We start from the raw sequence: 24,316 nt of genomic DNA on the forward strand, positions 1-24,316 counted from the left end.
CATTACCTGCCCAGCCCCTTGCCTACAGCTCTCCTTCTTCCACAGGCATCGCCGCCCTGCCGCACACCCCAGCTCGACGGCGACGGCCCTCCCTCTTCCGCAGGGTGCTCAGGGCTCTGCGCAGGGCTTTCTCCTGTACCTGCATCACGGCACAGCGAGAGCAGCAGCGCCCTGCTGCCAGCGGGGCCCATGAAGGTGCCGGCTGCCCCTGAGCCCGTGCTGCATGCGGAAGGTGCAGCGCAGGGAGGCACTGGAGGGATGGCTGCCGGGACTGCGCCTCACGCATTCAGCTGCCCTGAGGACATCGTGGCGCCAGCCTCTGCTGGCCCCTGCATGCTTTCTGAGGCCAATAAAAGCTGACCATTTTCCCCCAGGGCTCATGTGTGCCTGCTCCACCCTGGCAGAAAGACCCGCGCAGGCAAGGCCCACGCCAGCAGGCAGAGCTGGAGAGCCCCTGTGCTCCCTCTTCTCCACGCTGAGCAGAGCCTGTGCCCTCGGCCTCTGCCCATGCCGCTGGCATTCCAGCTCCCAACCAGATGGGGCCTCCGCTGGCCTTGCTCCTTGCGATCCGTTTTTTGAGTCAACGTGTCACCAGGGTGTCCCAGCACTGGCTGGGGCAAGCCCTGGGCTGGTGCTGGCAGCAAGCCGGCTGTCTGGCTTGACTACCTCAAGCTCCCTTCCCACTCACCTCTCTGCTATTCAAGCCAAGGACTTTGAGCATTTCATTTGTATCGTAATCTTAAGTCTGTTTTACCTAATGCTTGCCCCATGCCTCATCACCTTGGTATCCCAGGGAACCTCCCCATTGTAGGGGGGGGTGGGAGCATGTACATTAGCCACTTGCCCCTCCATTTATAAGACCCTCCTCCCCTGCTCTAATGCTCACCTGTCATTAGCAGCAAGTGCAGTGCTGCACCCCATCTGTGGTCAAGTCCGTCCCCCCCCCAAGTGGTGCGTGATCAAGACTTTCCTTCTACTCCCACTGCCAGGGCACTCCTGCTGCCCTTGGTCTCTTCTTCTACAGCCATGTGAATGACCTGCCAGAAGCAATCACAGGCCTTGTGCCTCTCATTCTGAAAGTCATACCCAGGCAATGCTTTGCTTGCAGGGATCAAAACAGGTTTTGTATCCCTGGACCAGCAGCTCTTTTCGTCAGGCTGGAGTACATTCAGGTACCAGCCTGGTGCTGTGCTGCGAGGCTCTCAGAAATCTTGCTGGCTCTGCTGTGTGGCTCTCGGGCTCCTCGTATCAGCACCACTTTGCCTGCAGTATATCAAAAAGCTGAGCTGGCATCCTGCGCACTGCTATGGTCAAGGCAGGGGTAGGTAACAACCGAGTTGCTCAGCCGTGTTACTTCTCATTGCTAAATGTCTGCTGCTGACCTGGATATCTAGTTTTGGTTTGGGGCTTTCTGCTCTCACCAGCCAACACAGTTGGGCCATTTTCTACTCAGTTTTGCCTTTGCCTTTGCCTTTAGCCTCCTGTTGTGACCTTTGGACTTCCAGTCTTCTGAAGTGGCTTTGATCGGCACCAGTACCCACATGGACCTAGTTATAAATCCACGGCTTATTTCTTGCACTCCAGCTTCCCATCTCATTCCCTGTTCCCTTCTTTAAAGCCTCTCTGCATCTTTTCAGGAGCAGTTTCAGGATACAGGTACATCCTGGGCACGTACAGAGGCTAAGCCATCCCTGTGCCTTGGAGCGCACCTGGGCTGGGGAGTAGGGAAGCAGGTGTAAAATGGGTCTTTCCAAAAGAAACAAATAACAAATATTATGCACACTCTGCTCCCCAGGGTGAAGCCAGACAGAAAATGGCTGCCCCACAGCCAGGGTTGCCAGGCACTAAAGCTGGACACAGCTCACTGGCCACCAGCAGTGGGGTTTGGGCACAGCTGGGCTGAGCTGCAGAGCTTCCACTACCAGCACCAGTGCAGAAGCAGGTGTCTGTGCGCTGGGAGGAGCAGCAGAGTCTCCCCAACAGCTTGTCCTAGTGCACCAGCTCCACTGTCTCTGCAGCACCCTGTGCCAGCTCGGGACTCTCCTGTACCTCCTCCTGTGCCAGCACCTGGCTGAGAGAGACCTGACGCTGGAACTCCGCCTTGGGCAGTGTGGCGATCTCAAAGTGTGGGAAGCGGGCCTGGAATATGCGGGAGGACAGCTTCAGCCGCTTCAGCACATCGGAGAAGAGGAACCAGTTGCAGGGCCTGCAAGGACAGCAAGGGGATGGTGGGTTAGGGGTGGAGGAGTATGCCCACCTCACTGCCTCCCTGCGACACAGCGCCGCTGCTGAGGCCCAGACACTATTCTCCGTGGGGTCCTCCTCCGCGGGGCCTGGGCAGACCACACGTACAGGACCCAGGCTCAGAGATGCACCTCGCTTTGATCACTATTTTGCAGGTCACAGCTTTTTAAAGCACTCAGGACAGGAACATCGGTGTGGAAGGTATGCCACCAACGGTGTCCCGGCAGCATCCCCACCCAGCAATGCCACACCAGAGGCTCCGTTTCCCACCCGGCCATTTCTCCTGGGTGCCGTATGTGTCCCTCTGGATGGACAGAAATTGGCAGGCACAGAAACTCACTAAACAGAAAAGTAGCACTTTTGTTGCTGCCTCTTCCAAGTCGCCTTTCGCCCCGCTGCAATCCCGGCAAATCCAAGAGCCATGGTGTCAGAAGGGGTGGAGAAGGGAGGACCGCTCCAGCGCTGTGCCCTGATGTAGCCTTCCCCACGATGGAGGGGAAACAAGTCTACTGGGACCCATCAATGCAAGCCACTGCTGCCCATTGCTGGAGAAAAAGAGGGCTAGGAGCAGCATCAGGAGGAGGAGAGAGGGAGGCTTGCAGCAGGTTTGCACGCGGAGATCCTTTACTACCCCCGCCTGCTCATTGAGGGCGGCCAGGTCTGTCCCAAGCAACGCAGGTTGCCATGCTGCCGCACAGCCAGAACTCTGCAGGAACGTGAGCAGCAGGACCCCAAGAGATGCACACTGCCAGACGCTGACTGCATTCCTACAAGGCCCTGCCTCCAACCCAGTGTCTCTAACCTGAATCTGAAGGAAAAGCACCACCTAAGGTACACAAGCTGCTCTTAACCTCAAGGAGCTGAAATGACTGATATGCTGCTGTCTGTGAAGGGGACACCAAGCCTGTGACCACCTGTGGTACAGAACAGCAGGCATCAGACAGATGACACAAAAACAGCTATTCCTTTTGGCTTTACCTGTGCTGCTTCTCAGTTTTGTGTTAAACAAGTCGTCCCTTAAACCCGTCTTTTCCGAAACCAAAGGGGTCTTTCCTTGCTTGATTCCCCCATGTATAGGTCTCCCTCACCTGTAGTCCCTCATTCTTTCTCCTCTTTTCATTAACTCTGGGGGAGAGGACCAAGGACCAGCCCCATGTTTACTCCTGCCCTCATTTGGATAAATCCTGCCGTCAAGTCTTTGCTGACTGCAACAAGAAGCCAAGGTGACCACCTCAGAGGTGGACTTCTGAGAATCACAGAATGACAGCATCACAGAATGGCTGGGGTTGGAAGGGACCTCTGGAGATCACCCAGTCCAATCTCCTGCTAAAGCAGGTTCTCCTAGAGCAGGTTGCACAGAGTCACGTTCAGGCGGGTTCTCAATGTCTCCAGAGGAGGCTCCACAGCCTCTCTGGGCAGCCTGTGCCAGTGCTCTGTCACCCCCAAGATAAAGAAGTTCTTCCCCCGTACTCAGATGGAGCTCCCTGTGCTGCAGTTTGTGCCCGTTGCCCCTTGTCCTGTCACTGGGCACCACTGAAAAGAGTCCCATCCTCCTGACACTTGCCCTTAAGGTGTTTGTAGACGTTGATGAGATCCCCTCTCAGTCTTCTCTTCTCCAGGCTAAAGAGACCCAGCTCTCTCAGCCTTTCCTCATCAGGGAGATGTTCCAGTCCCCTCATCATCTTGGCAGCCCTCCGCTGGAGCCCCTCCAGCAGTTTCCTCCCTCTCGAACTGAGGGGCCCAGAACTGGACACAGCACTCCAGATGCGGCCTCACCAGGGCAGAGTAGAGGGGGAGGATCACACAATCAGTCAAACAAATTCCATCTTACCCTATATCTTCTACTTGCTTCTCTGACTTGGGGCTCACAAAGTGTCGTTTCTACCTTCACATTATTCTAAGTAAGAGTCTGTCCAATGCTTCATTATGAGATGGCTCATGACAGGGAGTGTGCCACAAGAGGGTTACTGCTGCAGCAGCAGCAATTTGCTCCTTCTGGGGAAGCTACAATAGCACCATTCCTCAGTCTCTACCTGCAGAACAGGGATAAAGGTATCATCTCCTTTGGAGGAGTGCTTTCTGGTCTACAGGACACAAGTGCAACTCTGTATGGCCTGTCTCCTTAGCACACAGTCAGCTTGGGCTCTCAAAGTTTCCCAGGCGGGTATGAATTTTATATTTCATGTTATCTCTCACCTGGAGAGCAGCCTAAGGCTTTCTTGTACTGTTGCTAGCCTCATAAGCTCAAGGGCTCTGTTCTGTGAGCTCGCCCTCCAGCCCAGCATTAATGTCACCCAAATGCTCTCTGCTCTGGGAAAAGATACTCACCCCCGAGACACTGACACTTGGAGGTTATAGCTGGGAAGCAGTGGCTTGTCTGAGAACTCAAACATGAAGTTGTCTGCTTCTTGCTCCTCTTCCTCCTGGTCTGAACTTCCTGGAGGGTTGAGCAGAAGATCACATCCAATGCTATCTTTCCCCTCTGCAACAAGCAAAAGAGACATTGGCATCACTCACAGTTTCACACCAGACAGTGCTCATCACTCCCTGGGGAACAGCTCTGCCCAGCTGAACCGGCTACCACTGCAATTTCCCATGAACCTTCCCACAACATCACAGCAACTGTAAGAGCCAAGTCCCGGGGGCTCTTCCTGCTCTCCTTCGAGCCCCTCATCTCAGAGGAACTCTGTGTGAGCGCTGGCTGCTCTGCACAGCAAGACTCCACTTGGTGACCGCATCAGGTAGAAAGAACATCTTATGTCATAGCAGCAACCTTTAGGTTTACACTGATCCTGCACACAAGACGAGGCACGGCCTGCTTGCAAAACGAGCCACTTTGACTGGTAGTCTTTTCTTGGGCCAAACACGTGCTGGCCCCCAGGCTCTCCCTGAAACAGCCTCAGTCCCCTCTGCTTTGCCAGCACAGGTGTCCTCAGAGCCTGCGCCAGAGCGGGAGGTGGATGTATGAGGTGCTTTTTCTGCACAGATCCTATAAAGGAAGGCACTGCGCTCTGCTTGTTGAGTACTTCTCCATCCGGATTCCACTCTTGACAACTGTCAGCAGGTTATCTAGAGGTGTGTGCCAGCAACCGTGTCTAAGTAAGGACTGCAAGGCTGTGCCACCAAACTGAGCAGCAGATCTAAAGACTAATACAACCAAACAACACCAAGCATGACTTCAGAGAATCAGCCCTGCAGATTTCTGGCTTGAAGCTGGCTGTTCCAGGAGGTACCTCAGCTTCAGCAGGATTTGTGTCCATAAGAGATGGCAAATAGCGCACTTGATCCATCAGCCATTTAAAAGCAGTTAAATTTACCATTCACTAATCTGAATTGAAAAACCATCTGTTGAAAAACAGCTTGCTGTCTGGATTTCATTGTTAAGAAGTATCAATAGTCTTAGGTTTGCAGAGTGGTTTTTGTCCCGCTGAGATAAAAGAGAGTAACTCCAAAAACTTCCAGAAAATAGAGTTCAGATTCTACAGAAAGAAGTCAGACCAAATGTGCTAGTGAGCAAATAAACCAATCACGCAAAAGTTCAATACCACCTGCAAGAGAAAAGGCTGGGGAAAAAAAGAAATCTTATGGTGTGCTGCATGAGAAAGCTCCACGCACCATACTGCTCTACAAATCAATCCAGCACCCAGTGAGAATGTTATTTTAATAAAGAAACAACAGCAGATGACAGGAGATACAGGCTCAAACAGGGTCTCAGGAAAAAAAAGAAGGAATTTCTTAGTCCTGCCAAGGGAAAAAAAAATCCCTAAGAAACAGAAAACCAGAGTACTTAAATCTTCAAAACTCATTGTAGAATAGGACAAAAATAAGTGACATGAGTATTGGTCTGACATCACTGCTAGGCAAAGCTCAGATGCTATCACCAAAAAAATTCCAATTTCTTGAGCAACCCAGGAAAAAAAGAATTAAATGCATTTAATGCGGCAACACAGTCCAATGTCTGTCCTGAAAACTCTTCACACTCGGTCCTGTCCGTTAGCCCAAGTGAAAGCTGCGACAAGAACAGAAACATTCTGTACCACTGCAGAGTAACAGGGAGACAATCAGACACAACAATGCTACTCCCAGGTGTAGAACAAGACCCTGGCGTGGGACTTTGTATCTGGAACTACAGTAGTGTGAAGTCCAAGATGCTGATGACTTTACCAGACTCAGACCTCAGAGATCCCACACCCTGGCTTCCCTCATTATCTTTTGGCTCCCAGAGATGTGCAGACCTAAAGGAAAATGTGGACAACATTCTTGCCTCAAAGAATAAAAACAGATCAAGCAGGGGCCTGGGATTTCTCCTCCACCCTGAGGGACATGCAATGCTTTGTGCTTCAGTTAGTGGACCTGATGGAAGGCAAATTTTGAAGGACTGAACCACTGAAGGAGGAGGACTTTTTTCTGCTGAGCTGGTTTGCTGCCTATGACAGCTGGGAGCAGCTCGGTTACTCCAGAGCTGAATGAGGTAATCCCCTGCCCTGGGCAGTATTTGCTCCTGGTGACCCGAGGTGACTGCTGAAGGTAACCAAGCCAAAAGGACCCATTTCAAAACACTCAGTAAACGCCACTGTAAAGAAACCAACCCCTTCTCACAGGCTCAGGCATCTTGCCCTTCCTTGCCAACTCACACAGTGCCCTGGCAAAGCACAGGTGACAGTGGTCTAATGCTGCCATTTCACCACTGCTGTAAGCTGATCTAGGTGTGGATGGAAAGGAAGGTCCCTTTCTGTGCCCGCTGAAAACAGACCTGGCAGGATAAAGGATTACTTCCCAACTGAGTTAGTTCCTTGCCACAACTTGCCACGCAGCCTCCCAAAGGCAGTGTCAAGGGCAGCACTGGGAACACTCCCTGCTGAGGGGCAAAAGAAGGGGCAGTGTGACTGAGCCTCTCACTGCAGCGTGGTGGTGATTTGGCTTGGGATCTCTGTCACCCTCTCTCCAAGCCAGAGACAGAAATATCCCACATCATCACCAAAGCCACAGGGTTTCAGAACATTTTGCATCACTGACATTTCTGCAGGGATATTCGCTGATGTCTGGGAGGAACCTATGTTCTCCCAAGAGCTGTGCAGAGGTAACTGTTAAAGTTTGAAGCACCTGAGATGCAAGCATCAGGCCAGTCCACACTGGAAGGATCTTTACGGCAACGAGGATGAAATGACATTTCTAGGGAAGGGTACAGGCAGATAATGTGGGATTTGTCTGGCTTGTTAACCAGCTTCAGGTAGCGCAGGAGAGATGGAAGACAAAACCTGACAGATGGCACCACATGAATGACAGAGACCCAGCAGAGACGTACCCACAGTGGCCAGGATTTAGTGTGAAGTCCCAATGCAAGAGGTAGGACATGCCTGACAGGGAAAGTAGTCTTTTTCCACCCTCAATTGAAGAAATACTCTGAAAATCTCGACTAAGGTCCAGGGGAAGGAAAGGAAGTGCAGTGCCCAGCGCTCCCTGGGGAGATTTTCCATGTATTAGCCAAGGGTCTCAGCAAGGCCTTTCTGAGTGGTAAACTGCCACTACCGATGGCATCCCAGCACTCCTGCATTCCTCCAAGAAACACCAAAGACTCAATGGTGGTTTGCTTATTGAAAAAAAAAAGCCTTTTTTTTTTTTTTTTTTTACCTATGGGGTGGAGGACAGAAATGTGGGAAGACATGATGCAAGACAAGATATTTCAAGACAAGACAAGGGCTAGGGAAATGAAAGAACTGAGACAAGCAGCTAATTTGAACAAAACACAATTGGCTTGCTTTTCCAAGATCCACCCGTTCCATTTCAGGCATTAGGGTATATGAAAAACAAGATGGCACATTTCTAAATTACTTGCATGTGGCAGTGGGCCTCCTAGAGAGGGTATGACAATTGGCAGTTTAAATCTCATGCCAGGATCCTCAAGAGGAAAGGACGCTGATGAACAGGACACAAGCAGATACTAGAACTCAAGCACATCAGCTCTCTGGGCAACCAAGAACTCAGCATGCTGTAGTAATCAAAGCAAGCCAAACTCTCCTACCCACAAAACCACACACAATTTTCCTCCCTTGTTTATCAAGAGGAATCCAAGTGGGAAACAGTGACAAATCAAAAGAGGTAATATCTTTACTTTTAAAATATTCAAGTCAAAGAATAACTATTTTTCTTGTGGTAAAGAGGCTTCTTCTTAAAGGACTGCGATAGTTTCAGGAGTGAGAAATTCAGAGGAAGGAGGTTGTGGTTTGAACAGTCTTCTTGGTGCGCCTGAGGTGCAAAAGCCTACAAATAAAGTGTTCTTAGGAGTACAAATAAAGTGTTCTTAGGAGTAAAGAATTTCTTTTACTCTGAAATGAAGAGACACCACGGTCCTCCAAGGATAAGTCCTCTACCAAGAGTACCCTTCCATATGTATCTGATTTTTTTCATTTCTAGGAGGATGTCGGGAATGACTATGTGAGCAACTAAAATCAACAGCCTTCTAGCTTGCCAGCATACATAACCCAAGTCTTTATGAAGGGCTTGACAGTGCTGATCTCCTGTCTCAGAAGTGGTTGGGAGGGACACTGCAGTCTGCCCAGTCCCCCAGCTAGATCCAGAACATCTTCACTCATGGACCCCTGGGGAACGGAGCAACACAGGGAACAATTTGTGGACCTTGTGCCTGTATCATTTCAAGAAAACTTCTAAGATGGTAACCACAATTTCAGAAAGTGACAGTAAAAGGTACAAATCATGCCTTCACTGGGAAATGCCCAGCACTGTAAGAAGAGGACCTCACCTGGATGAGTGCCTCCCCTCCAAAGCGGAGGAGAGGGATGGGCAGCTCTGGGAACCTGGAAGTTCAAGACTTCTACACCTCGAAGGAATAAGTATGTCCTCTGCCTTCCTTGGGTTTATCTTGATGACTGGTTAGCTGGGGAGTAGCAAGAACTGCTACAAGAATAACATGCTCCTGGATCGATACCCAAAGACCCTCAGGAGGCACAGCAGCATGTGGATTCTAGCCTTGCACACCGTGTTCAGCCTATTTGGAGGGATCTACACGTGCAGCTTCCCAAAGAAAATGTCCTTTTCAGGAGCAACTACCAGCATGCAACATGACAGCAAGATCTCTAAGACATGAGCTGGGAAGGACACGGACAGACCTGAGTGAGTGATGTGTCATTACCTAGCATTACTTCTCTCTGCTCTGGACTTTGGGTATTAGCTTTTCCCCACCCCGCCACCCCACTGCCCATGTAAAGCAATATAGGATCAAACAAGACGAGGCTTCAAAGTTTTAGCCCCTTCAGTAATGTATATATGTACAGTACATGAAAGGGCATAGAATGAGCTCACCTAGTACAGAGCTGCTGTAGAAGTCCCACGCTGTTCGAGGATCCCCATCAGTGCGCCCCTGGAGATCCAAAAGGTAATCTAAAGAGAAAAAATGGAGAGGATTAACATTTAGCTACTGGTCAAAGCATGACCCTGGCATGCATATCCATTGATCTGGGTTGAGCCAGTTCACCTCTGCTGCTTTTCCCCACTTTGCAGTTAGGCATTATGGGGAAAGCTGAAACCTGACTTGCAAGAAGGTACCTCAGGAGAGGACAACGCGACCCTGTGCCTGAGAACGTGAAACGGAAGTTGAAAAGAGAAAATGGACAACACTAAGTGGCTTGGAAAGAAAGGTTCTTAGGGTGGATTTGAGTTCAAAATTACATCTCCGACACCTGCATGTATAGTTAAGCCTGGAGGAGCTCAGACAGACAGTGGCAAACAAGTTTTTTTCAACACGGGAGACTTTCTGCCTTGTATCTTTCTGGGAACCACTGCTACTCTAGCTGTCTCTTCCTTGCTGGGATGTAGAAGCCGCAACACTCATCTTGCTTCTACACAAACAGCACAGAAAGCAGGTACGCTTCATTCCCGGCCATAGGGAGCCAAAATGGTCCTTTCTAACAACAGCAGGCAGGCAGCATTTGGGCAGAGCTGTTTTCAAGTAGAAGGCATCACCACTTGGCAGCAAAAATATGCTCACTCAGGTTATGCAGTGCAGTGTAACTGGGAACTGTGGAACAGTCTCCAAGCCTCATACACAGTACTGTCTTCAGTTGTGTGACCACGAGAGGTCACTGCCACCTCCTTGCACGTTAAAGACTGAAAAGTGACTTGCATCTTATTTGGAAAACCATATACAATTCTATAATCAAGGTTTGGGTGGTAAAACAACATACACATGATAGGACAGAACTAAAATTATTCAGTCACCTGCTGCTCAAGTACTTCTAAAACATCTGATACCTAGATTTGGTCCCGTATGCTGCCAGACAGGATGGATGGAAGCACTGCTGCTCCCAGGCTTGGCACCTACCACAGAGGAAGCGCTTCATCACTTCACTGGTGGCAAGCTTCACAGCTGTCTGCCCAGAGTAAGTGGCCAGAGTGGGATCAGCACCATAGGAGAGTAGAAGCCACATGGTTTCCAGGTTGTCATTTGCTACTGCATCATGGACAGGCCTGCAAGGACAGAAGCATTAGCAGAAAAAGAAGAGACTGGATGGGTCCGCAAAGCAAACGCTCTGTTTTGAGTTAAAACAAATCTAGCAATGACCAACAGCTCATCCTGAAAAACACGCCCTGCTCCCTGCCCCTACGCTTCTCAGTGCTTCCCCAGATGATCCCCTCTCACTGGCTTGCCTTGTGCCATCCTGTGCACTGCAGTTCACGTTGGCACCGTGCTCTAGCAGAATGTGGAGGATGTCGATCCAGCCTCGCGCACAGGCTTCATGCAGAGCTGTGTAGCCAGCATTGTCACGATGGTTCACATCACTGCTCTTTTTCTGCAGGCAATACAGCACTACGTCCTACATGGACAAAAGCATTGCAGGCCTGGTTACACACAAACCCAGACAAGGCAGCCCAAGACACAGAGCAGAAAAGGGCACCAAAACTCACCTTATAGCCCAATCGAGCTGCTCGCTGCAGAAGGGTCTCCCCTGCATTTTTGTTCACAATCAGCCGCCGAGCTCCAGGAGGAATGTTCTGGGCCATGGGCAATTCAGGGGAACTCCCTGAGACCCGACGGGACTTACAAAGCGTCCACAAGTCTTGGGGCTTCTTCAGAGAGCGCATTTTGGGCTGGTTCCAGCAGCCCTTCCCCTGAAAAATAATGGAATACAACTCCTTGGCACATGTGGCCGTGTCTTACTAACAGGAGTCCCCTTCTCTCTCTTCTCCCCACACGTGTTCCCCTCATCTGTCCAAGCCATACCTTCCCCTCATCACAGATCCCTGCCAGGTGTTTGGTTTTACATTTGCGTTTTCCTGATGGTTTCTCCAGCTCTTCTTGGACAGGAGAACTGTTGGAGGGCTCCAGGAAGAAGCCATTCCGAAAGTCTGGGCGTCCTTGAGATTTTCGAGGGGGTGGGGAAAGCCTGCTCCTCAATCGTAGCTCTGTGCCTTTACCCTTCGCAGACTCCTTCTGCTTCCGGTACCTAAAGTCTAAAGGAGAAACGGGAATGAGAAGCTTCTCTAGGTATGGCACAGAAGGCCAGCAACCCAGACCTCTGCCCCCAGGCAAAACAAACTGCCAATCTTTGATGGCTGCAGATCCATGGCGGAGGCACTGCAGTAAGTAGAAGAGAGTGAGTGCACAGATTCTCCCCACCAGGGATGGACTCAGCATGGACACAAGACACAAGTGGTCCTGGTCCAAAAAGGCCAAGCTATTTCCCTGAAATAGCAACATCCCGTAGCAAGGGCACGACAGCAGCAGGAAAACAAAGTATGGAATAAGAAAGCAAAGCCCTGTGAACAAATAACCACCCAGACTTGTATGATGCCATACACCTCCCTCTGTGCAGACGATCAGTGCTGGAATAAAAAAGGTTACAAAGGAAGAGCCCTGCACAGACCAAAGGACAGAGGAGGCATCTATACACAGCTCTGCAGTGTCTCTCAAGCCTGGCTCTCCCCGCAGCTTTGGGCACTTCGTTTGGGAACAAAGACTTTGCTTCATTTCTAGGTGAAGAGCTAGGGGATGCCCCAGTGGATCACTTCAAGGAATCGAAAGGATAAACTCCAGGAACAAAACTTTACGTCTGTTAGGGACACTGCTGCCTTCAGTGCCAAGGCAGGTTTTGCAGCACTCCAGTAGCAGCATCTTCAGCTTCCAAGGTACGCCGAGACTCTAGATTCTCCATGTCAAGCACCGCAATATAACTTCCATTTATGTTTTGCTACTGCTAGGAAGCATGGGCCACAGATCCTGCACAAAGAAATGGGTTTGGCCAAAATACCTACCAAAGGTAGAACCACAAATAAATCTCAAAGCAAGCACATCTCAAGTACTGCTGTGCTGTTCTGTCTCCACATCTCAGGAAGAAGAGAGTGGAAGTGGAGAAAGGCAACCAAAACAACGGAGGAGTGGAAAAGCTGCCCTACAAGAAAGACTGGGATTCCTCAAGCTGGAGAGGAGAAGGAAGAGGAGGATGTGACCAAAATCTGAAAGAATCATTCCAAGGTGGATCAGCTGCGTGGAGGAATCCTGTTCACCCAATCCTGCAGCACAAGACTAAGGAGCACTCCATGAAATGAGTAAGGGGTCAGTTAAAAAAACAGACAGAAGAAAGGACTTTGCACAGCACAGAGAGAACTTCAGGGCTTCATTGCCACTGGAGGTGATGGAGGCAGATGTTATCTGCAGGACAAAATAGGACTTAGGCAAATCCATGGACAACAGACCCATCAATGAGCTGTAGAAGGCCTGAGCAGGGACAACCCTAGTTTAGCTGTTCTGCATACTGGGGAAGCCTAGGCAGCCGAAGTCCAGGAAGCAACCGTGCTCAAGTCCTGGCCCTGCACAGCCTCTGTGCTTGCCGTGGTCAGAAGAAAACTGCAGGCTAGACAGACCCCAACACAATGCAGCATGCAGGATTGTACTTAGGCAAGGAACAGGAGACATCTCCTTGCTCTGAACAAAGTGGAGCGCACCCATGAGATGTGGTCTGGGGCAGAAGTTCTGACTTCCACCACACAAAACACGGCATTTGTTTTCAAGCTTAAGCACAACTCTCAGGCTACAACTAAGCAAAATTTTAGCAAAGAATGCAGCACGCAGCAATCACTAGCCTGCTTGCTGTTTTGGAAGTAATCACTGGACGGAGATTTCTGCTGGGCTGTCTGTAACACTGTCCTCCTCTTTTACAGCACTGCAACACTTTCACAACTAACCCAGGGCAATATACAAGGACTTGAGATGCTCCTTCTCCGGTATCTGATTCCTTCTGCCAGCGTGCAGTGGCTCTGTATTCTACAGCAAAGCTTTTAAAGTAGCCCATCAGTGTAGGTTAAATACTCCTCACTTGGCAGGTTGCCTGTCCATGTCAGGGAACACCTTCCCAGCAATGAACAGCACCCTTGGGCTGTGGAGGAGTCAGGTAGGAAATGGCATGAACCTAAGAAGAGTCGAGAACATGGCAAGGAAGAGCCAAGTCTCTTGACTGGTATGTGAAGAGAAAGGGGTAAAATGCTGACACATCAGACAACACATAGTGAACGGGACGGTGTGTGCTTGCAAGTGGCGTGCTCCAGCAGCCCCTGCACACACAGCAGAAGGAAAACACAGCAACTCCATCGCTCCTCCAAGCACAGAAAGGAGGTGGACAGTGGGTTCCTCTAGCCCAGAGGTCCAAGATGTGGTTCTGGCAGGGATCTGCATCTATTTTCACTCTCTGCAATAGCCAAAGGAGACAGAGGAACACCACTGGCTTAATGCTTTCACCAATGTATGCACCTCAACTATAGCTGAGCAGCACTGACACTCCAGGGTGTGCACTCCTAGGTGAGGAACAGCCAGTCCAGCTGATTGAGCAAAGCGGTCTTCCTGAAAGCAAGGCAGTATCAGCCAGAGAGGAGACACAGCCAGTGGATTCAAGCATTATCTTCACCATCAAAGGAATAAAAAAGTGCCCTTTATCTAAGTGCTCATCCCAAAGCCTAGGGGCCTTGCTTGTTTCTTAGGTGCGCTTGATGATGAGGTGATATTAGCAACCAAGATTGCTTGTGTTGATCCCTCTCCTGGAGACGATTCAGTCCCTGTGAGCCAGGCATCTGTCAGTGGATCTCTGCAGCTCATTACCCAGTGGTGACACAGATTTTTTAGCTAGCACAGGACACAGTGGTCTGCTTTCTCCAAACACGTGAGCTGGGCCCCTGTCCCTCCTCTGGCTGCCAGCCAGCTTACAGTGCCACAGTGATGCCCAAGTCCTCATCTCTAAAGCCAGCCATGGTTCTAGGTCACAACTTCTGAATCCAAAATACAGAAGCTCACCTATCTGAGGGCCAAGCAAGCAGTCCCTGAGGACCCAACTCCTACACTCTCCTTAGCTGCATTTCTAGCTAAGAAGATTCTAATCTGTATTTGGCCTAGGCATTTTGCTACCCTTGTTTCACAATAACAGCAAAAATTAATGGTGAATGCCCTTCCTACCTGCATAAACCTGTCTCAGTGTCTTCTGGTGATCTTTTCTGCACCTCTAAAATCTGGACAGAAGACAGACACTCTTAAGATGTGTGGTAAAGCTCCTGGAGAAAACCCTCCTGAATGCTGCTGCACTCAGACTTCCTCCTCAGGCTCTGTTTGGAACCAGCAGCAGCAGCAGACAGTCTGAGAGCACCCTTGAACTAACTGAAAAGATGCCAGGAAGCCCATCAGAAACCTTACTCCTGGTCTCACAGAAGCACCCAGACAATGCAGCAATAGAGTAAAACTGTGCCAGAGAAGAAACATAGCTTGGGAGATCAGCTGGTGGGAGGACAGCAGCCACCTCTACTACTTCTCACAGCGCCTCAGCAGCATCTCAGCCTCTCCTGAAGACTGGCGATCGGAGTCCTGTGGCAGAAGGCAACAGCTCTGTACCCACATCACCTCCAAAAGAAGGGCCCAAGCATATGGAGGGCTGGCAGAAGCACTTCCCCCAACACCACGGCTCAGACATGCTCTTCTGCAGCCCTGGCAGAAGTTACCTGTGGGATGCTCGGACACAGCTACAAGCTACCAGCCAGCTGTCAGCACACACACCGAGACACCAGTACGCTGCTGGATGAATCCCAGCCTTACTCCCAACAGCCTCAAACTTGCCCCACACGGGCTGAGAGAAGGGACCATGGAGACTGCTAAACCTCAGGGAAACACAGATCACAGATTCGGTTTTGACCACATGGTCTGGGCAGTTATGTAAGAAAACACAAGAGCAGAGGTAGAGCAGTGAGTGGGATGCAGGCAGGTGGCACAGCATCCTCCTCCTAGCAAAGCTGCAAATACAAACCATGGTGGGGGATTTTTCCATCACTTGCAGACACTCTAGCTTTGTTAATCCTCTCATCCTTGTGCTCCTTGGTGCAAGCTTGCAAGTTGCCTTAATAAAGCAAGACAAAATGTAAAGAAGCCCAGCTGAATTGTGATGGCTCCATGTCCCTCCACTTCAGCCAGGAATGCTGACTACTCCCAGGGGCCCATTCTTGTCCAGAAATATTTCACTGTGCTACCTCATCCTATTCTCATTTTCCCATGCCCTCTCTCTTAATCTGAGAGTAAGATCAGTATCTAATTAGGCACACAAGCTGCTGTTTCCTACTCCAAAATTTACTGCAATATTTTTGAAAGAAGAGCTGATCAATTGAAGCAGACCACGCTGTGGACATCAAACCATTAATAATGACGGAGTTTCATCATTACCAAAAAAAACTAACAAAATCCCCACCAAAATCCCACATGTAATAAAAAAAAGCAATAAAACAACAACACCCCGTGCTGGGCCACAGCTTGATACTGGAACCCCCCTTCCCAGATTGTACCTGCTTTGGATTTTCGCCTCCTGTGGGGGTAGCCCACTCGCTCCTCCTCTCTCTCGGTCAAATATTCCCCCGTCTGGTATTTCCGACTTTTCTGTCGTCTCCTTTTCTTCCTTTTGATGTGGCTGTCGTCATCCTCCTCCTCGTTGGGCTCCCACAGCTGCCTGGGTGATTCCACTCTCCAGGGCAGCTCCCGATTCCTCCTCGTGTAACAGCTGCTCCTCTCAGACAGAGACCTGTCCCTAGCCCTGCGACTGTGACAGTGTGATGTCCTGTGGGATTTTCGCAGCCTGCGACGTTTCAAGGATGTCTCCTCCTCCCCTTCCTCCTCCTCTTCTTCCTGATCCTCCTCCAACAATGGTAAAATCTCCTGACCGCTCACATCACACTCTCCTGTCACACCAGCAGAAGAGCCAGCGATGCTTCCTGCAACAAAGTGAGATCTCTAGCTGACAAAAAAGCCAAGAGTATCTACAAGAAAACCCCTGCAAGGCAGGACAGAAGGCAGGGACAAGGCCACGTAAAAAGGGAAAGGCTCACAGTCCACCCAGGACTCCCAGCTGGGTCTCCTAGCACCAACTCACCCGACTGACTGCGTGTCCGACTGCTCAGCACCACCGGAATGAAATCCCGAAAGTTGTTCTTGGGCTTCTTCTCAAGGTAACCTGTGGGGAAAACTGCGCCTTGAGAAAACATGCTACAGATCTGTCCACGCAAGTCTGCTGGCCTGGGAAGGGCTGTTCAGCATCACATCGCAGCTCTGTTTTGGATCCCAACCCACTACGGGAAGCCACTAGCTCCAGAGGCTGTTCAGCTTCAGAGTAGCAACAGTTTGGCCACATGGGCATTAGGGTGACAGGAACCGCTGCAGCCTGACCCCGCAATAATACATTGCCATTCACAAGGGTACCTTCCTCGTGGCTGTCCCCACGGTGTGCTGGCGATGGGAACTCCGTCTTTGCTGGCCTCCTGCGCTTACGCTTTACCCTGAGACTGCTGTGATCTTGCCGTGATCCCAGGCCGCTTCGGCCTTCTCGCTTGCCAAGGTCATGCAGATCGTCATGGTGTTTTCGCCACTGTGAATGGAGGACATGGACTGAAGCCTGAGCTGCCAAATGACTGAGCTGGAGTAGCAAAAGAGAAGGGACAAAACGCTGTCCCCTACTCATCATGCTGGTGCCCTCCAGCACTTTTGACACCCCAGATCCATTTTTGCTCTAGATAACCTGCAGACACGGGTACATTAATCCACTGCCAGGTAATGCCAAAGAGCATGGGCGGAAAGCCCTGTGCACTCAGCTGTGCCCTCCTCTGTGAAGAGCTCCCTCCTCGCCTGCAACCTCGCCTGCTAACCTTTGCCATAACCCAAGAGGCCCAGCCTATACCACCTACCTTCCAGCCCTGCGCACTCCGGCTCCCCGATTTGCCTGGGGGCTCCTCACCATCCTGGGTTTGACACTTCAGTCTCTTGTGGGCCTGCCTGGCGTCCCCACCATGCTGCCGCTTGGACTTGCAGTGCACGCTGCCCTCTTGCTTGATTTGGCCTGCTCCTTTGAGTTTGACCTCACCAAAGGCCTGGGGAGCAGTCCCAGCTCGTAGACAAGTCCCAGAGGTAAATGACATGTCACACTCCACTCGCTCCTTCTTGACCCTGCACAGATCCACCTGACGCACGCACTGGAGGGGCTCTACTGCTGGTGGCTCCTGGGAGCCTTCGCAGCCTAGCTCCTTGCGCTGACTCTCTGTGGGCACCTCTGAAATCATTCGCAGGCTCTGCTGCCCAGCTGCAGGCAGATCATGCGACAAATATGCTGCTAACACTTGGGTTTTAGGCTTTGCGTCCAACTGTTTGTGGCTACAGCTCCCCTGAGGAGCCTCAGTCTGTACATTACCCTCCTTACTGGAGTCAGCCTCTGGCCGATCACACTCTTGACTCTTCTGTGGAATGTCCAGCTTCCCCTTCCCCCCTTTCACATCCACAGCACTGGTCTGAAGAGATGGACCAGCAACCAGTGGGACTGGATTGGCTGGCTCCTCATAGAGCTTGGGCAAGGCCCGGCAGCTCTTGCTCTTGGCTACAGCTTCCCGTTCCTCGGGTGGGAGCCTGGGCAGCCCCTCTGGCAGGCTCTGGGCAGCTGTGCTGGACTCTGTGGGCTGCACGCTCGGGAATGTTGGGAGCTCACCTGCACCAGCTGGCTTACAGGAGCTGTTCTGGTTTGGGGGCAGCTGCCCTGCTGTAGAGATGCCGATCGAAAGCAGGGGGGTTTGATGATAAGGAGACCAGCCAAGAGGCAGAAGCTGAGGATTGGAAGGTTTTCCATTCACAGGGCATCGTGGGTACACACTTCCCTGGCCAGGATTCCAGGTGGACATGTCCTTGGACTGACACAAAGGAGCTCCTGGAGCAACTCTACCATGAAGTCTCCTGGCAGGATCCTGCTGTCCTTCTGTGCTGACCTGGTTGGACTTCTTCCCACAGGGAACCCCAGCACTGCGAGGCTCTCCCTGGTCAATGATGGAAATAGGCTCCTGCTTGGGAAGGTGGCGCGGATCTCTGCTGAAGCTCATGCCAGGGTCCTTGCTGAGCAGCAGCGAGGCAGGCACCGGGTTGGCGACGCCGACATAGGTGCCTGGAATGGTGCTGATGAGCGTGGTGTTCTTCACCCAGGAACCCTGCTCGCCATTGCGCAGGAATTCAGGGAAGATGACTAAGGGAGGGGTGGTGCCAAGACACGAGGTGACGCTGCTGCCCGTAGTCTGGGCTGCACGCTGGGACCTGGACAGGACTGTGGTGAGGAGAGCTTTGCCACTGGTGTGCACGGGTGTGAGGATGGGCATAGGAGGTGTTTTGCATTGACTGGGTGGAGGCAGTTTCTGACGATTGGACTTGGAGGAGAGATCGAGAGGCATCTCGCTGCACTCTGGAGAGGAGACCATCTCACGCTCGAGCTGTGGAGGGGACTTCAGAGGAGAGAGTGAAGTGGCAGCCCCCGGTACTTGCGGCTCGGGAGCTGCCGGGGCTCTGGCGTGCGCACCAGTGCCAGAAGACGGAGCAGCACTCCCGCACGATGCTGCCAGCGCAGCCTGGCTGGATGAGAGGGAAGGGCCAGCGGTGCATGAGGGAGCGCCCTCAGCAGCAGCCTGGGCACTGCTTCCACCCGAGGGCGAGGGGCAGCTAAACTGATTCACCTCCACAGACACCACTTTGGCGTCTGAAGCCAAGGGTCTGGTGACAGAGAAGGGGTAGGGGTAGGAGCGCAACTCTGGGGAAGCGATAATGCCTGGCAGGCAACGCTCGTGTATGTAGGAAGGCAGGACAGGGAGGGTGAGGGTGGAGGAGACCCCCAAGGTGGCTGGCAGCGTAGCCACACTGAGTGGCTGCCCGCAGCTGGGTGGTGGGATGTACACCAGTGACTGGCTCGGGCTCAGAACTGCCCCAGCCTGAAAGGTCAGGGGTAGTTTTTGCATAGCAGGGGCCTGAGATGTGGGAAAGCACACTCTGTTCAAAGTAAAAGTAGCAGGAGTGGAGGCAGAGGTGTTGCAGCTGGAGACAACCACAGACAACGTCCCTTCTGCCAGCGTGCCTGGCCCCTGTGCTCCAGTGCTTGGGGTGGTTTTCTCCTTCCCAGCAGGCTCGCTCTCTGGAGCCACGGAGCAGGCTGGAGGAGCATCAGCCTGCTTGTCACTGTGAGGCTCTGCAAGTGTCCAGGCAGCATCAGCACCACCGCTCTCCTGCTCAGCAGCTCTGGGGACTGGAGGCTCCTGCCCTCTGCCATCCCCCTGGCTCACCAGAGGGCCCAGGGCATCATCTTTCACAGTCTTTCCCACACGCTCAGGGTTTGGGTTGGGATCAGGTGGCTGCTCTTCCAGTTTGGGCCCCAGCTTTTCCTCCACCGTGTTGCCATCAGCATCCAGCCCCTGGGCACTGCTGCCACCACTGCTGACTGCTGTGAGCTCCACCTGCAACAAGAAGGGAGAAGAAGGTGTTCCTGAGAGCTGTGAAAGTGGCTCCTAGCACAACAGGCAGGACCTTCTCTCTATGCCCCGCTCAGGACACAGAGGCAGAAATGGCAAACAGTTCTTGCCAAACTAGAGCGCTGCTTTGCCTTACTGCACCTAAGTGCACCACCTTCAAGAAGGAGCCTGCGGGACCCATTAGGGTAGATGCTTTTGTTTAGCTTGTTCCACCAGGGAACGCCTTCTTGAACCCAGATGTGCACACGAGGAGCTCACCTCGGAAAGGCTGCTGCTGACGCAAAACTCTTGAGACCCCAAGTGCTGGGAGCTGCTCGTTTTAGACTCCTCATCAGAAAGGGGGGCTCTCCTAGTCGAGGAACAAGACACAGCATTACGAAAGCCCAAGACACCCTCCCAGGATCCTACCCCTCCCTGTCCCCGCATGGGACAGCAGATCAGCTGGCAGCCTGAAGCAGCATGCCTGCTCCAGGTAGCTAGCTCCTCATCAACACAGGTTATGTGGCCACTGCAGGCTGAGGGGATGAGGAACACTGCTGTCCACTGTGGCCTCCCTCTCCCAGAGCTCTGCCCGCTGGATAGCACCTCCTCACACAGAAATGCTTACCCTACACCACCTACGGGCCTGACAAGACCTTCTCTGTGGCACAGCAGCTCTGTGCACCCTCCTTACCCATGGCCATTTTGGCACACACACCCTGGTGTCACCATGGGCCAGCCCAGCCCTCCCTGGCTGCGCTGCATCACAGTCCGGCTCCACACATCCACTCCCAACCCCTCCGCTTCCTGTTCTGCCCCACCACACGTTTCCAGTCCCATCCTCCCCCGAGCCCCAGCCTGCCCCTCTCTTCTTCCACAGGCACCTCCGCACTCCCCATTCCTCTGTCTCCCAGCCACGCTCACTCCCTGCCCTGGGACTCCCCAGCCCAGCCCTGCTGCTCCCCGCCAGCCACAGGTGGACATCTCCCCCCAGCGCCAAAGCTATCTGGGCTCAAGCCGTCCGTAACAGAAGCAGCAGGTGCGGGCAGCCGCCTCGGTGTGCAGTGCCCTGCTGGCCTGCGCGTCTGACCCTTTCTCTTTGGAAGACAGTTTCTGAGCGGAAAGCCTGAATTTGGGGTACGGACTGTGAGCTCTGTGGAAATGGAGCACACCGAGGAGACAGTTGTTCTTGGCATCTGCGAGAACCCTGCACAGGAGACAGCGCTTGTGTCTTCAATGCCCTGGCCTGGGACACTCCTGCCCCAGCAGTATTTACCCCACAGGGATTCTCTGCTCTCAAAGGAACCAACCTCCAGCTCAGCTTCTGCTGCTGACATGATTTTTCTGGATTTGCTCCCCTAACCCCCAGGCTTTCACCACAAAGTAATGGACACAAGCTACAGGAGCCAGCTTTCTCCTCAGGCTCCCGCAGCCCCAGCACAGGCACCCCGCTCCGGGCTGCCTCACAACCCCCGTGACAGCCTGGTCCCTTCGAGGGGCTCCTGCCCCCTCGGCAGCAGTTTGGCAGGGCCCCTCCAGCCCAGCCCGGCCACAGCAGGCCGGAGAGGCCTGTCACTAGCGAGGGGAGATGGGGGGCCGGGCCGGGCTGTGGCGCGGGGGCCGGGCTGGCAGGGGCCAGGCCGCCTCAGCACAGCCGGCGGGGCTCGGGCTGCCGCACAAGGGGGCCCGGACGTGGCCAGGCCCCGGGGCCCAGCCCCGCGCTGGGGCAGACCCGGCCCCGCCGGACCGGGAGGGACCTTTGCGGGGCGGGGAGCGGGGGTCCCGGAGCCAGCCCGCCGGCGCAGCCCGGTCCCCGAGGAGCCCTGCGGCGGCCGGCCGGGCGGAGCGCGGGCGGAGCGGGGCCGGGGCCGGGGCCCGCCACACACAGCCGGGCGACGCGCCGGTGAGACGCCAGGGGGCGCCCGAGCGCAGCTGGCTGCCCGCGGCACGGCGGGCGAGCGCCCGGGAGCTGGACAGCGGGACCCGGCCCTTCCCCGCCACCGGCACCGCCTCCTCCCGCCCTCGGCTACCTGCCAGGGCGGCGGGGCCGGCTCTGCCCCGTGCCGGGCCCAGGCCCTGTCAGCTGCCGGGACGGCCCCGAGGGCAGCCCCGGCCCCGGTGCTGCGGCCTGCCCCGCCTCCGGCCCCGAATGCCGCCGACCGGGGCTCCTCCACAGGCCGGCCCGTGCCACGGCGTGGGGAGCCCGCCACACCCGGCTGCAGGGCACGGGGACGGCACGGCCAGCCGGTGCCAGCTGCCTCCCACCTGGCCCCAAGCGGGGCGGGCAGCCACGGGACAGCGCTCGGCTGCAGCCGGCCCGGTGTGCCCGTCTCACTCGCACCCCGAGCTTTGATGTTTGTTGTCAACTAGGAGTAGCTCCACGTGGTTTAGGAGAGGCGGAGGGCAACGCCATCCCCAGCTCTTATCTGAGGGACACACAGCAGGCCAAGCGGCTGCTGAGGGCTGAAGATGATCTCTGCCCGCATGTCTGCCTCAAGCCACAGTCTGAACTCTTCCCTGTCCCGCCGCTCTTCTGACCGGCCCTCGGAGGACTCGCCGCCAAAAGCCTCAACACCCACAGTCAGGAACGACAGGTGCGTGCTGCCTTCAAGCCCGTCAAACTTTTCTGGCTCTGGCAAATGCAATGAACACACGTAGTAGCCTCAAGGAAGCCACAAACTGATCAGTTTTGAGAACTCCCCCAAGAGCTGTGGAATAAAAAGGTGATGCAAAGCAACGGGGCAGGCCAAGAACTCATCTTGATCGATTCTGCCTCCCAGTCACTAATCCTCCCTAATCTCCTATTTGGTGGCATGTCACAACTCTCCCTTCTAATCATTTGGTCTGTACTAACCCTCCTGGGTCACCGCCGACAGGTCTTAGCTACTTGGCTCGCAGCGGGTCAAGCTCTTCCCCTCTCTGGCAGTTAAGAGCACACGTCTGCTGAAGCCAACAGCACATGCAGAAAGCTCAGCCTCATCACCCACCAACATCATGGATGCACTACAGCTACACGCAGCCAGCAGCTCCTCTGCAGAGAACTCCAGCATGCTCTGCTTGTGCGCCCTCCTTGTTGGAGCACGGGACGTGGGGACCAGCACAGAATGCCACTGTTTAACCACACACCCATCCCCTCCCTGCAGCTCTTTCGCACCTCAGTCCATTTTACACCATAGGAAGAACAGGTTAAGCCAGCACCAGCTCCCTTCCCATAGCCTTTCCCGATCCCTAACGCACTTTCTCCACTCTCTTCCTCCTTCCCCTACCACGCCGCCCACGCACCTCACCTCTCCTCGTTGAGGCCACACATGCGAATCCGGTCTGTGCTGCTCCAGTTGTGCACCCCACTGTAAAGAGGTGCTGTAGAGATCATGACAGCTGCTCGTCACCAACCGGGACTTGCTGGGGCTCACGGGGCCACTCTGCCTACAAAAGAAAAACAGAGGATTAGTAACTCTCCCTGGGATGCTCGCATTCAACCATGCTTGAAAAAGAGCCATCCGCAGCTTCGCTGTCAGGCAGGTTTGGTGCAATACCCAAAATGCTACACCTGTGCCTGGAAGATGGCTAGAAGACATCAGTAGCGCCTTGGGACAGAATCCACGGTACGCTCATCCTCATATTAAACAATGTTACTGCCAAAAACCTCTAGCTACCCTGAGAGTTTCACACAGGTGTCTTTGCACACATATGCACCCCTCAAAAGAGTCCTCCACTCTTCTTCTCCCCCTTCCAGAGGAGCCTCCAGACCCCGGTAGTGAGCCGCAAGACCAAGCTTCTTCATGATGGTCTGTTACAATGCTGGCATCCCCATAGCTTCATATAACTTTCATAAACCGGCACACAGCGGCTTCAAGGGGGAAAGCCTCAAACAAGAAGGCAGCTGGGGTGCCCTGCAGGGGAGCAGAGGTTTGCCAACAGGGCCGTCAGTGCCATCAAGTGATTATCCCCTCCCTCTGTCAGGAAGGTGCTGGTATTCAGTATGATTACGGGTGGAAAACATGAGGAAATCCAGAGATCCATGAGCATCCAAGATTCACCGTCGGCTGGAGGAGCTTTTGAGGGAGAACGTTGCAGCCAATCGTGCAGCACTGGGTGTTCAAGCATTAAGGCAGCTTTGCTGCTCAAGTCCTATCAGGGAAAAAGCAACGAAGGAAGAGAGGCTCTACTGTGCTAACAAGTGGACTTGGTCGAACCAAGTAGGACTGACGCCAAAAGGCAGAGAGAGATGCTGTCAAAGAGGTTCTCGCTTCAGAGAAATACTAAACACACGAAAGTAAAGCAGGCATAGAGCCAC

General features: G+C 53.3%; 1 protein-coding gene across 4 annotated transcripts in view; it reads right to left on the bottom strand.

Annotated features, from left to right (window-relative positions):
- Positions 1-346: 346 nt before the first annotated feature.
- The window catches only part of LOC106631690 (BCL-6 corepressor-like protein 1), a 33,127-nt gene continuing 9,157 nt past the window's right edge, over positions 347-24,316 (bottom strand). For 3 of the 4 annotated variants that reach the window (XM_055727590.1, XM_055727588.1, XM_055727589.1), the window contains 13 exons: positions 23,307-23,445; positions 20,299-20,389; positions 17,458-20,025; positions 16,976-17,141; positions 16,650-16,730; positions 16,069-16,491; positions 11,483-11,712; positions 11,167-11,370; positions 10,909-11,075; positions 10,583-10,728; positions 9,565-9,642; positions 4,573-4,726; positions 348-2,206 (listed from right to left, as the gene is read on the bottom strand). In XM_055727590.1, the coding sequence (XP_055583565.1) occupies positions 1,990-2,206; positions 4,573-4,726; positions 9,565-9,642; positions 10,583-10,728; positions 10,909-11,075; positions 11,167-11,370; positions 11,483-11,712; positions 16,069-16,491; positions 16,650-16,730; positions 16,976-17,141; positions 17,458-20,025; positions 20,299-20,389; positions 23,307-23,392 (4,611 nt within the window). In that variant the 5' untranslated portion in view covers positions 23,393-23,445 and the 3' untranslated portion in view covers positions 348-1,989. Of the gene's footprint in view, positions 2,207-4,572; positions 4,727-9,564; positions 9,643-10,582; positions 10,729-10,908; positions 11,076-11,166; positions 11,371-11,482; positions 11,713-16,068; positions 16,492-16,649; positions 16,731-16,975; positions 17,142-17,457; positions 20,026-20,298; positions 20,390-23,301; positions 23,446-24,316 lie in introns of all 4 variants that reach the window. The other variant, XM_055727587.1, reaches the window with a different exon arrangement.

Source organism: Falco cherrug, chromosome 15, assembly GCF_023634085.1.
Source record: "Falco cherrug isolate bFalChe1 chromosome 15, bFalChe1.pri, whole genome shotgun sequence".
Lineage (NCBI taxonomy): Eukaryota > Metazoa > Chordata > Aves > Falconiformes > Falconidae > Falco > Falco cherrug.